Below are 12,537 nucleotides of genomic sequence, written 5' to 3' on the forward strand. Positions count from 1 at the left end.
TACATATTCTGAAAACACAAGCATTATATCCTAAGGGTCATTTTAATCTTGCTTCTTTTTTGTTATACACTCACTTCTGTCTCATCTTTCATCATTTAATCTCTTACCAGAAAAACTATAAGACTGAATTATTATATCCTCTCTTACTTTATGTTAGTATTTGTATTAAAGTTGCTCATCATTTTGAAAGAAACTGGTGTTTTAGCTTTCACTACAGTTGCACATGGTTTAAAACCTGCAAATAAATAAATTAATATTAGAACCAGGCATTTACAGATGAATTAATATTAAAAGCTAGTTAATGGTAATGCTGCTTGGGAGATGTAATGATTTTCTTAACTAACAATGGTTTACAGCTGTGAACATGAGTGCTGCATCTGCACTGCATCTCTTGTTAACATCCTACCAACTGCTGTCACATTTGTTTTTCTTTCAGGTTCCACAGTGGCCTCCTTTTACAACAATTTAGAAAATAAAGGTTTGCAAGAGAGAAAACAAAGTCGGATATTCTTTATGAGAAATTCAAATAACTGGATCAAGAGCTACATTATAAGCCATTGTCTTGAACTTATAAGAGACAGACAAGTGGATGATTATCCTATAGTTGCACTAGATCTGGGATGCGGCAAAGGAGGAGACCTGCGCAAGTGGCAAAAGGTACACGGAACTTCTGATTAGTGCTCTTTCGTTCATTTTTGTGAAAGTTGTTGATGAACATTCAAGAGTGTGTGCTGTATTAAAATTATAAGTGAATTTCCCAATTGCACTGTAAGAAAGATTGGTCCATTAGACTTTTATACTTGCAATATTGGTTTGGTTATTTTTTATGTATAAGGGTGTTCTTCCTCTTATCGTATGGATGTTGTAATGTTCATGATCTTCATTTATCTTGTTAATCAAAATTTTAAATTTTGTTTACAGTGCAGTACTGCCTTCTGAGTGCTTTTGCACCTAATTAATAATGGGAATATTGGTAGCAAGTTGCTCAAATATCTACGCTGGGGATTAAGCTTAGCATTTCAACCAGTATTGAAACTGACCATGGGAAATGTTTGTATATGTGCAAGGAAACGCCACTATACAGTTGGTCAAGATACGCTATGTTTGGTCTTTTATCTGCATACAGTTTCCTTACCCAAAATCTTGATTCAGTTTGCTTCTGAATGCTTTTGTGGTCATTGCCATTTTTTTTATTATTTCCTACTGAACTATGAGTTAAATTTAGTTTTGTTAGATGCCAAGCTTCCACCTCGTATACGCATGAATTGCCAGATGCCACAGATTCCTTGCTTTACAATCTCTGATGATTGTTTTACCTGGTTTCCAGCTGTTGCTAGAAGATTATCCTATTGTTAAGACCTCAGTTTTGTTAGTTATAAAAAATACAAATTGATTAAAAATTTGTCACTTTGTACATTCTGTCATGAATATCATGTAGAAACCTTGTATACCTGTTAGGTGATGCATTTGTTTCCATTTTGATTGTGTTTATGATTCTCTCTCTCTCTCTCTCTCTCTCTCTCTCTCTCTCGTTCAAGTGACTTTGTTTATCTATGCGTATTTGTAGGTATGTATATGTTTATCTATGCGTGTTTGTAGGTATGTATACATTTACTTATTGTCAATCAGTTTATCATGTTGGAAGACTTTCTAATAGTAGTTACAACTGTTGTGTGGTGCTCTATGGTGCTCTAGGAACATTGTAGTAGCCACTGCCTACAGAGAGTAGTAGACTTTTAGTTGTGGCATTTGGTCGTATCTATGAAATTCAAAAGTATATTTACGTGTATGAAATTTAAGAGTATCTTTTAGTTTATGATTTTTATTCATTTACTACTTGATATAAAAGATTATTGTTCCGATACGTATACAAACCCTTGGTCCTTTAACAATAGGAAGGTAATCAGTGCCAAGCTGGACCGGTCGTAAGCTTAGAACAAGGGGTTCAATAGTTAATTCTGCTTGTCGGTAGTCGGGAGTGAGTCTTGCCCGATGAGAGTAGTAGACTTTTAGTTGTGGCATTTGGTCTTATCTATGAAATTCAAAAGTATATTTGTTCCGATACGTAATACAAAACCCTCGGTCCTTTAACAATAGGAAGGTAACTAGCGGCAGCTGGGACGGTCGTAAGCTTCGAACAAGGGGCGGAGAACGGTAGTTAACTGCTTGTCCGGTCGTGCGCGCGCCGCGCGCCCGGGCGGTGAAGAATCACTTTTGCTTTCGGCCGTGGTGTGACAGGACGTGTTCGTCATCGCTCTGCCCGCTATTTTCGTCGTGTGCTTTGGATGTTACAATTTCTTCTGACTGGTTTGTGTGTGGTCTTGAATGAAATTGTAAGTACTTTGTTTTCATTTTTCATTGAGTGAAGATTAATTAATCATGGATCAAGAAGAGCTTTCGCCGCGCCACCAACTGCCCGTAGAGGGTGTTGTTCATGTTGTCCCGGGTTGGAGGGGCGTCAATGCGGCGGATTCTGCCCCCCCGCCGGACTCTTCACCCAGATATTGATCCTCATGAGTTTATGTTTTCGGTGTCGGGGTTCGAGAATGCTCCCGAACCGGAACCATGTGATGTATGTGTAAAATTGGTCCGAGGCGCAGTGGGTGCTGTACGAGGGTAGGAAGAGGCGTAGGTTGACCAAGGGTCGTCTCGGAAAGCTCTCCAGCGACTCCTTTGGTTACGGATACCTCGTCATCCTTCCTGCCTCCAGCTCAGCCCCACGATTTGCGCCTTCCCCTGCGGGGGGGGTTTCGGAGTCCTTCTCCTCACTCGATCCGTCGAGTGTGGAGGAGGGTGCCCGATACCCGGATGTGCAATTGTATTCGGGGTCTTCCGTCCGCTCTGGGTGGGGTTCGTCCTCCCCCAGGCGTGAGGGTGCCCCTCTAACTAACGACCCGACTGTTCCTCCCTCAGGTGTGACCTTCTGTGAGTGACGACTTGGACAGCCTTGTGGGCGTCGTTGGGACTGCAGGGCGCCCCCAGTATCCAGGGCTTGATTCAACGGCTAGCGGGGTCGGCAGTGGTAACTCATGGTGTGGTTACAACTACGACCAATACAGTGTCAACACCAGCGTACGCCGCCCCTCCTCATGTGGTGTATACGCAAAACACATTGCGTCAGTGACTCCAACGGCGTCAATTCAAATGCCGATCGCTGCCGTGCCTAAGAGGGGCGTCCGCCGCCGCCACCTGGGTTTTATGTGCTGCCGACGCCCGACTTTCGCTGCCCTGCCAAAAGTTCGCTTCCCTGGATCTACCGCCCGTCCCAATGATGAGTTTGGCTGAGATGGGAGAGGTCTGTGACGCCGGATTATGCTGCCGTACCTGCAGCGAGTGTTTGCTGGCCCAGCCCCTCGCGCCGCTCCTACGAAGCGCGCGGTGCGGGACTCTAAATGTTGATGTTGCTGCTGGTGCTGGTCTGCTGGTGCTGGTCCTATTGGTGCTGGTCCTGCTGCTGCTGGTCTGCTGGTGCTGGTCCTGCTGGTGCTGGTCCTGATGGTGCTGGTCCTGCTGCTGGTGTTCCTGCCGCTCCTGCCGTGCCTGCCCCTGCCCACGTCGCGTCTCGTCATGGAGGTGCTGCACCTGGTCTCAGGTTCGTTTTTCCGGACAGGATCAGTCGGGGCGTGCTTGCTTCGGCAATTGGCCCGACTTTTCCGTGGATGGAAGACCTGACGTCCGTACCTGAGAGAGCTGACGAAGAATAGAAGAAGAAGAGGAAGGATGTCGTCGTCGTCTTCATCGTCTTCTTCGTCGTCTGTTGCCGCCTCTTCCCCTTCGACTTCTAAGGCTTCCAAGCCGAAGAAGAAGAAGGCTGCCTCCTCCCCCCCTAAGAAGGCTCCTACGGGACCTTCGAAGGGCCCGTCTCGCTCTGGCGTGACGGGGGGTGCTTCTGCTGGTCCTCCTGTTCCCTCGGGAACGGGGCCCGTCTCCTCTTCTGAGAAGAAGAAGAAGACGGGGACCGGGGAACCAAGGATGTGGCCTGGCTACTTGCTGGTAACATCCGGCGATCCTGGGTCTTAGTAGCACTGCTGCTAAGTCATGGTACCGGCTCGCTTCTTTTCCTCGTTATCCGCGAGAAGGTCCGAGTGTACGGTCTCCTTACGGGCGACCGTGCAGCCAACGTCAAGACGCCTGAGCTTGCTCACCGTCACGACAGAGGCACGGAGCAGAAGACTGTCGAGAGTCGCGCAAGTGACGCTCGCCAGGCCAGCGGCCGCGTCTCGTAGCGACCAGCCGGTACCGTCGGGTTGACGTGACGGTCTCTGACCGGCCACGGGTGAGGCTGAGAAGAGGTCCCCTCGACCAACGGCACCAGCTTCGGCTGGTACCAGCGGTTTGACGTGCCGTGAGGACGCTCACCACCGGTCTCACCGCGAAAGCGAGCTCTGCAGATCACCTGACCGCCGCTCCCACAGGGACCGGACGGAGACGGTGGCCAGCAGCAGCTCGTCTGACGCACGAGATCGGGGTCGACGTGCTCAGTCGAGCCGCTCGCCACAGGTGAGCGGCACGACCAGGCCTGCAGTACGATCCCCACGCGGGTTGGTGATCGGCTGCAGCCCCCCACGTACGCTGGTCCTGCCAGCGAAGGGGGGTCGGGGGGGGGAGCGTCAGGTCTGTCTCTCCTTATAACCTTCACTTCCTCGGGCTACACCGGGAAGAGCGAGGTACCCAGGAGTGATCGTGAGAGGTGCGCCGCTCACGATACCGCCACGACGCCGCACGAACCAGGCATGGTTGTAGGACCAGCCAGGTCGTACGCGCAAGTGGTTGGAGGCGACCGTCAGGGGTCTGTTGCTGTTCCTCTTCTGAAGGAGGAGGGTCTCGAGAGCTTGCTCCTGTTGGAGGGACTAGACGGTCCTACTCCTCAGGACGCTGTAAACTCCTGAGATCCAGAGGAACTTTGCCCAGGTTATTGCGCTGATTCGTCAGCACAACGACCTGGGGGAATGGGGGAAGGATCGCCACTACCACCAAATCTGAGCCCACGTCCCGGCTCGAGTCATTTTGGGGCCCGAAGAGGGAACCCAAATTGACGGTGGGACTGCCGCGATCGGAGCTTGCAGACTCAGTCCTTGACCAGGTGGAGTATTTCGTCTCAGGACGGGAGGACTCACTTAAGTCAGGACGGTCTTCCAAGCTACTTCCTCCTCCTCTGCAGCGACAGCGGAAAGTTCGTACGTGCCATCAGTAGATCCAATAACCGCCCAAACAGGTTAACCCGGAGCTAGCTAGGCTAACTCCAGGTGTGTCCCTGCAGCAGCTCCTGTCAGAGAACCTATGGTTCTCGCAGCAGGAGGCACTGGGCCTGGAAGCTACCGCTATGGCAGCTTTCCAGGCAGTCTCTTGGTTGGATCTGTGGTACCCTCACAGTATCCAAGGTCGCGGCCGACGCCGGGGCGCTGCCCTCGAAGACGACCCGACTTCAGGAGACTGTGCCAGTCTGGAGGTAGAGCCATCTCCTACCTCGCCCATCAGACGGCAAACCTGTGGGCCAACTTGGTTCTCCGTCGTAGGGACGCTTGTCCTTACACGAGTAGCCAAGGGGCCGGGCGTGAAGCGGTAAATGGACTACGTAACGGACCAATGAAGAGTTTCCTCCGCTCTCTTTCCCAGGAGAGATGGTGGACGCTGCGGTGGAAAGACGGCGCACTGATGACAGTGACCGTCTGGTTCACCAGGCAGTTACGAAGGTTTCTGGGCAACCTCGTACATCTGCGGCTAAGCCTAAGAGTTTAGCTAGCGCTTCCTCGGCTGCTAAGACGGCTGCTCCATCGAAGCCCCTCCCCGAGGAAAGACTCTTCCTGCTTCAACTTCTAGTAAAGGAGGCCGTAACCAGCCCTCCTCCCAGCCCTCCTTTCCCCGAGGAGGTGCTGGGAAGAAGTCGAAGCGAGGTGGGAAACGCTAGGGACGGCGTTCCCCCTCACCAGCTGCCGGAAGTGGGGGGGTGCCTGGCGAGCCATTGGGCAACTTGGCAGCGCTACGGTGCCCGAGACCTGGATAGTAGACGTCCTTCGGGAGGGATATCTACTACCCTTCGAATCTCGGCCACCCCTCACCTCCAACCCGGTCCATCTGCAGACATATGTTCTGGGATCCTCAAACAAGGACGACGCTCTTCGGCAGGAGATCAAGACCATGCTGACCAAACGAGCTGTAGAAGTCGTAGTGGATCGGTCACCGGGCTTTTACAGCCGCCTTTTCTTAGTGGAAAAGGCATCGGGGGGCTGGCGCCCGGTGATAGATCTCTCTCCCCTGAACCGATTTGTTCGCCAGACTCGGTTCAAGATGGAGACGGCACGTTCCGTGCTGGACTCCATCAGGGAGAACGACTTCATGCTTTCAGTGGACCTGAAGGATGCGTATTTCCAAATACCCATCCATCAGTCCTCCAGAAAGTACCTCCGCTTCATCTTCGACGGGAGGGCAGGTACCAATTCAGGGCACTCTGCTTCGGTCTCTCAACCGCCCCACAGGTGTTCACGAGAGTGTTCACGCTGGTGTCTGCTTGGGCCCATTCGCACGGGATACGTCTTCTGAGGTATCTCGACGATTGGCTGGTCCTGGCGAGCTCCCGCTCGCAGTTGCTGCAGGACAGGGATCGACTTCTAAAGTTTTGTCGCGATCTGGGGATCGTGATAAACTACGAGAAGTCCGATCTCGAACCCAAGCAGAAGATGAAGTACCTGGGTATGCTGATCGATACGTAGCAGCTCAAGTCCGCCCCGCAGACTTGAGGATCAGCAAATTCAGGGAGGCAGCCGGCCGGTTCCTGTCTCGGCAGAACAGGCAGCTTCAGCAATGGCAAAGTCGTGATCGGGCCACCTGTCGTCACTCGAGAAGTTAGTTCCTCACGGACGTCTTCACCTGCGGTCTCTCCAGTGGAGACTAAGGAGAGTTTTGGTCACAGGTAAAGGATCCCCATTCCCTTACTTCCCCGTGTCCATCACGGAGAAGGTGAGGCAGGACCTAGCCTGGTGGCTCGACGACAGGAACCTCTTAAGAGGAGTGCCCCTACGCACTCCCCCCCCGGAGATGCTGCTGTTTTCAGACGCATCGACCGAGGGATGGGGTCGCACACCTGGAGGAGTTGCTGGCTGCAGGTGTGTGGGAACCATCACGACAAGCACCTTCACATCAATGTCCTGGAACTCAAGGCGGCGTTTTACGCTCTCCAAGAGTTCCAAGACCGCTTGATGGGACACTCAGTGGTGTTGATGTGCGACAACACCACGGTAGTGGCATACGTCAACAAGCAGGGGGGCCTAGTGTCTCTCCCGCTACACCAGTTGACGGTGCAGGTGCACGAGTGGGCCACGGCTCATTCGATAGAGCTGTCAGCACGCTACATTCCAGGCAAGAGGAATGTAGTAGCGGACAAGCTCAGCCGTCGGGATCAGGTAATAGGGACCGAGTGGTCCCTACACCCAGAAGTGGCGGAAAGGCTCTTCAACCTGTGGGGGCGTCCAGTCATAGACCTGTTCGCCACCGGCACAACAAAAAACTTCAAGTTTTTTGCTCAGCCGTGCCGGACCCATGGGCAGCTGCAGAGGACGCTCTTCAACACCCCTGGGACAACCTCTTCGTTTACGCCTTTCCTCCCTTTTGTCTGATTCGGAAAGTGATCAGCCGAGCGCTGGTCACTCAATCTCAGGATGATCCTGGTGGCTCCCAAACGACCTCAAGCCGTTTGGTATCCGGACCTGCTGGCTCTTCTTGCAGAAGAACCGAGAGAGATGCCCCACTGGCACAACCTTCTAGCCCAGCCACACGTAGAGCGGTACCACCGAGCAGTCCAGTCCCTACAACTTCACGGCTGGCTGTTATCCACCATCTCTTGCGAACGAGAGGCTTTTCTCGCAGCGCAGCAACAGAGATGGCTGGACACGTCAGACAGTCCTCTGCAGCTGTGTACCAGGGGAAGTGGGCCGTCTTCTGTGGTTGGTGTCGTAGACGGGGTCTATCTCCTCTCGAGCCACTCTTCAGCAGGTAGCGGATTTCCTCGTATTTCTTCGCCGAGAGAAGCTTCCTCTCAGTACCCACAGTTAAAGGATATAGAGCTGCACTGCACTCTTCCTCCTGAAACCTGAGGGGACTGACATCTCGAACTCGTTCGAGATCTCCTTGCTAATGGAGGAGCTTCGAAATGGTCTTGCCCACCCAGGGAGCTCAGGCCACCTGAGTGGGATGTGACTCTCGTCCTTAGGAGTTTTGACTCGAAGACCATTCGAGCCACTCCGAGAGTCGTCAGACAGGGATCTGACCCTCAAGACCCTCTTCTTGCTGGCCCTGGCATCGGCGAAGAGAGTAGGGGAACTTCATGGTCTGTCCTTCAATGTTAAACATTCCAGGGTGGGGGCTGGGGGATCTGTGACACGCTCGATTTCGTCCCGAATTTTCGTAGCTAAAGACTCCTAATCCGTCGATCCCCTGACGACAGGTTCGAGTCTTTCACAATCCCCTCCCTAATGGATTTCACCGACAACGATACGGATGAGATGCTGCTTTGTCCTGTGAGGGCGCTACGGCGCTATCTGAAGAAAACTCGACACCTCAGGCCTGAGTGTCGACGCCTCTTCGTTAGCACTGGGGTACCAAGAAAGAAGTATCCAAGAACACGCTTTCTTTCTGGCTACGTGAGGTGATCAGGAGAGCGTACGAGGCTGATGGTAGTGACGACATCCGTACGCTCCGACCGAGAGCCCACGAAGTCAGAGGTATTGGACCCTCTTTGGCGTTCCGCAAGAACTTCTCCGTGGCGCAGGTCCTGAAGGCAGGTGTCTGGGCCAAACCAGACTACCTTTCACGTCCTTCTACTTGCGGGATATTGCCCACAAGTCCTTGGATACCTTTTTCCTTGGGACCTGTGGTGGCTGCTCAACACGTTGTGTAAGCTTACCCAGCACCCTCCCGAGCAGGCAGAACAGCATCGATTCCTGGTGTGACTGTAGGAATGAATGGTTGAATGAGAGTGCGACTGGCTTCTCTTCTCCATCTTTCTCTCTCTCTACCTGTGGGCAGAGGGTCACGGTCGTCCCCACCCATGCTGGAAATGGAATCCGATGCAGGTAAGCTACTCACCGAGCCCCAATCTATCCCTTTAGTTAGGGATAGAAGCAAATATCCTCCACTCCCTCCAACAAGGGGGAAGGAGTGGATGCCTACTTGAGACAAACCCATAACTTTATGTTGGCTCCTGTACAGGAACAAGTTCTTGCAATGCTGGTACGAAGAGATACGCTTGCCTCTCTCTTAGTTACTTGGCTCAGAGGTCTGACCATTGATCCGCGTGGTGCACACCCCGATCAATCGGACAGAGGTTTGGATCCCTCCCCTTGCTCTTTACGACCAGGGAGGCACTCCAGGGTTGGACGAACACCAGTCTGTTCACCAAAAAGACTCAGATTCCTCCCACCAAGAAGTGAGTCTTCCTATTGTTAAAGGACCGAGGGTTTGTATTACGTATCGGAACAAATGACAATTTGTCGAAAATTGCATTTTTCCTAACTATACAAACCTGAGGTCCTTTACATATAGTCCCACCTCATACCACCCCTCACTCTGCAACTTTTTGCATGGGCCTAAAGCAAAAGTGATTCTTCACCGCCCGGGCGCGCGGCGGCGCGCGACACCCGAGCCGGTAGGAAAGCAGTTAACTACCGTTCTCCCTTGTTCGAAGCTTACGACCGTCCCAGCTGCCGCTAGTTACCTTCCTATTGTTAAAGGACCTCAGGTTTGTATAGTTAGGAAAAATGCAATTTTCGACAAATTGTCATTTCTGGGCTCAGCTCGTGTCGCTGCGCGAAATATCCTTTAATCTATTATTTCTAGGGTAAATGTACTAACACATACCAGAGAATAAATAATAAAGAAAAAGGTCAGTATAACTGACTCGCTCACCCTCCAGAGAGTGTCGGTATGAACACTATGGCGAGTGAGACCACTACCACGAGCCATGCCAATAGAATTCTCCCACTACAAAATCCCCCAGAGGGGAGCCCGACCCGACAGAGTGGGCAGCACCTACTACTACTACTCCATCCCATGCTGCCGACTGCTGCGCCTCTGGTGGCCATCCTTTTCAGTTAGCGCACACGATACACGTGCCATTTTCTTCTCTTGTGTTTTTTGTGCCCTTTCTTTTGGATTTTATTACATGGAGCGTGCAGCCATCGCAGCAGCTAAGTTAAGTACTCAGTGTTTATTGCTATTTGGTTTTTTCCGGCCTCTTGAGCACGTATTTGCGTTTTTAGGTATAAATACGATCTCTAGGTCGGAAGCATGGCAGCATGGTTCTGCCTCGTGATGGGTCCGTTCTGGGTCGCCCCATACCCAGAACATCCCCTGACTTTTGTACGCTCTATTTTATTATCCGCTTTGTTTAGGGTAAGGTCTACTCGGTTTTGTCATGCATGCATGTCTTACCTTATGTAGGCTCTTCCATCCAGACCCTAGCCACGGCTCTTAGTATCGGCCTCGGCTAGCTTTGAGTGGTAGACTTGCCTTCGGGTTAGTCGTACACTCCTGGATTTTTTCTCCTACTATTTTGTTTTTCTTTCTTTCATTTTATTATTCATTTTATTATCTATGTGATATTGTTAGGTTAGTTAGGCGTCTGGCTCGCTTAGCCTAGGTCATGGCCCATTGGGCCTTTATGTTACCGCTTGTCAGCTCGGTTGCTTCCCGATAGCATCTCTCTGATCAGTTGGTTATGTTTTAGGCTTAGTTGTTGTTCTTATCGCCCCGTGGTCACTATGTGATCACGAGGCAGCCAGACGCCTGTCCAGTCACCTTTCCCCCTCTCGCTCTTCCATAGGGTCGGGGGGGGGGGGGTGGCTAGGCCTGCCCATGCTCGCTCCGCATACCCGAGCCTGCCTCCCTCTCTCCCCCCCTCCCCCCCCCCCAGGCGGAGGGGGTAGAGGGATGGGACAGACCCAGACTGGACTCGACCTCTCCGGCTCCTCGGTCCGGTCGGATGGTAAGGTGGGGGGGACTGTGGCCCTTATTTCCCCTCTCCATTACTACTCCGTCGCTCCGTTACTAGCCCGAGTCTGTATGCCCTTGCTCTTTCCCACCTTACTAGGGCTCCTTTACCACCGGGAGACCTGGCATCTAGCGAAAGGTGCTAAGTCTACCCCACGGGGTGGACCGGAACATACAGTCGGTCCCTTCTAACCTCTCCGTTTCACTGAGTTATCACTCCGCCACGCACTGGACTTAGTCCGGTACGTTCGAGCTTTTAGGTTTAAGATGTTAAATTTATTTTAAGTACCTTAAACCATTCCCCCTCCCTTCTTATTCACCGGATACCTCCGGGGTTTATAGCCTATTCAGGCGATTAAGGGAGGGGCTATGCCCGAATTTTTTCCGAGCTCCGGCATGCAACGGAGTTCTTCTGTCCTTTAGCCTGTAAGTGATATTATTTAAGATACTCATGTGTCTTTCCACTTACAGACCACCAACTGTGAGCATCCGGGATGCGCCGCCACACTTCAGGACCCTTGTGGACACGAAGTTTGCCGGTCCCATGCTCCATGCGCGACTCCGCACAGGGACATCCAGGTCTGGTACCATGAGACGTGTACCATATGTTACGATCTGGTGAGCCAGCTGTTAGACGGGGTAAGTATTCCATCTCCGGTAGCTGGTCCGCATCTGTTATAGTGCTTAAGTTTTCATCAATCACTCTAACTTAAGGAAAATTCAAGGGGCCTTATAGCCCCTATAATTTTAAGTTATGCTTTAAGTTAGCTTTAGTTTTAAGTTATTCTTAAATCTAATCAATACCCTCTCTTCCAGGCGCCGGCAGTGAGGGATACCGCACTGGCAACCCTGCGGGCCTGGGTCGGCGGTTTCGGAAGAACGCCGCCAAGGGTATGCCCTACATCCTGGAGAAAAAGGTTGTTGCGTACTAATCTTCACGGAGGCAAGGCGACAGGATACGTCGACCCAGTAGAGGCGGCCCCGACTATCGCCTTCATCCAGCAACAGCTGGCTGCCTCATTGACTGACCAAGGCCAGGACATCTCCTCGGAAGTCGCGACGTTGGATATTAATGTAGAACCTATGGTAGGTGTAGACGACCTGTTGGTCGAGGTAGGTAAGGTGGACACCCAAGGGATACCCTTGGGTGCAACTGTTTCTTCTACTCCTGCAACCTCTCCATCCTTCCAAGGCTTTAACGGGTGATGAATTATATACTCCTCCTGACGCTTCGGTTGAGACCCAAGGTCAAGGGTCAAGCAGTGAAATCCTTGACAAAAGACGTACGTCGTCGTCTAAGAAGACGGCTTCGGCGTCATCCTCCTCTCGTAAAGTCTCCGGCTAGGAATCCCGGAGCAGACAGATCTAAAGCTTCTGGGTCCGGCTCTAAGTCCTCGAGGAGTAAATCCTCCAGAGAGAGATCTCACACTCCGGCAGAGTCGTCAGTTCCGCTACCCTGGTTCCAATTCAGAGCCACCCCTCCACCTCCGCAGCAGCTCCGGCTTTGGACTCCAATGCTGGCCTGTTACAACAGGTGGGCGACCTGGTTGGGTC

General features: G+C 51.9%; 1 protein-coding gene across 1 annotated transcript in view; it reads left to right on the forward strand.

Annotated features, from left to right (window-relative positions):
- LOC135199248 (mRNA cap guanine-N7 methyltransferase-like) overlaps positions 1-12,537 on the forward strand; it is a 50,880-nt gene that overhangs the window by 14,917 nt on the left and 23,426 nt on the right. The window contains exon 3 of the mRNA XM_064227133.1: positions 437-657. Coding sequence (XP_064083203.1) covers positions 437-657 — 221 coding nt within the window. The remainder of the gene's footprint in view (positions 1-436; positions 658-12,537) is intronic.

The sequence above is a fragment of the Macrobrachium nipponense genome, chromosome 25, assembly GCF_015104395.2.
Source record: "Macrobrachium nipponense isolate FS-2020 chromosome 25, ASM1510439v2, whole genome shotgun sequence".
Taxonomy (NCBI): domain Eukaryota; kingdom Metazoa; phylum Arthropoda; class Malacostraca; order Decapoda; family Palaemonidae; genus Macrobrachium; species Macrobrachium nipponense.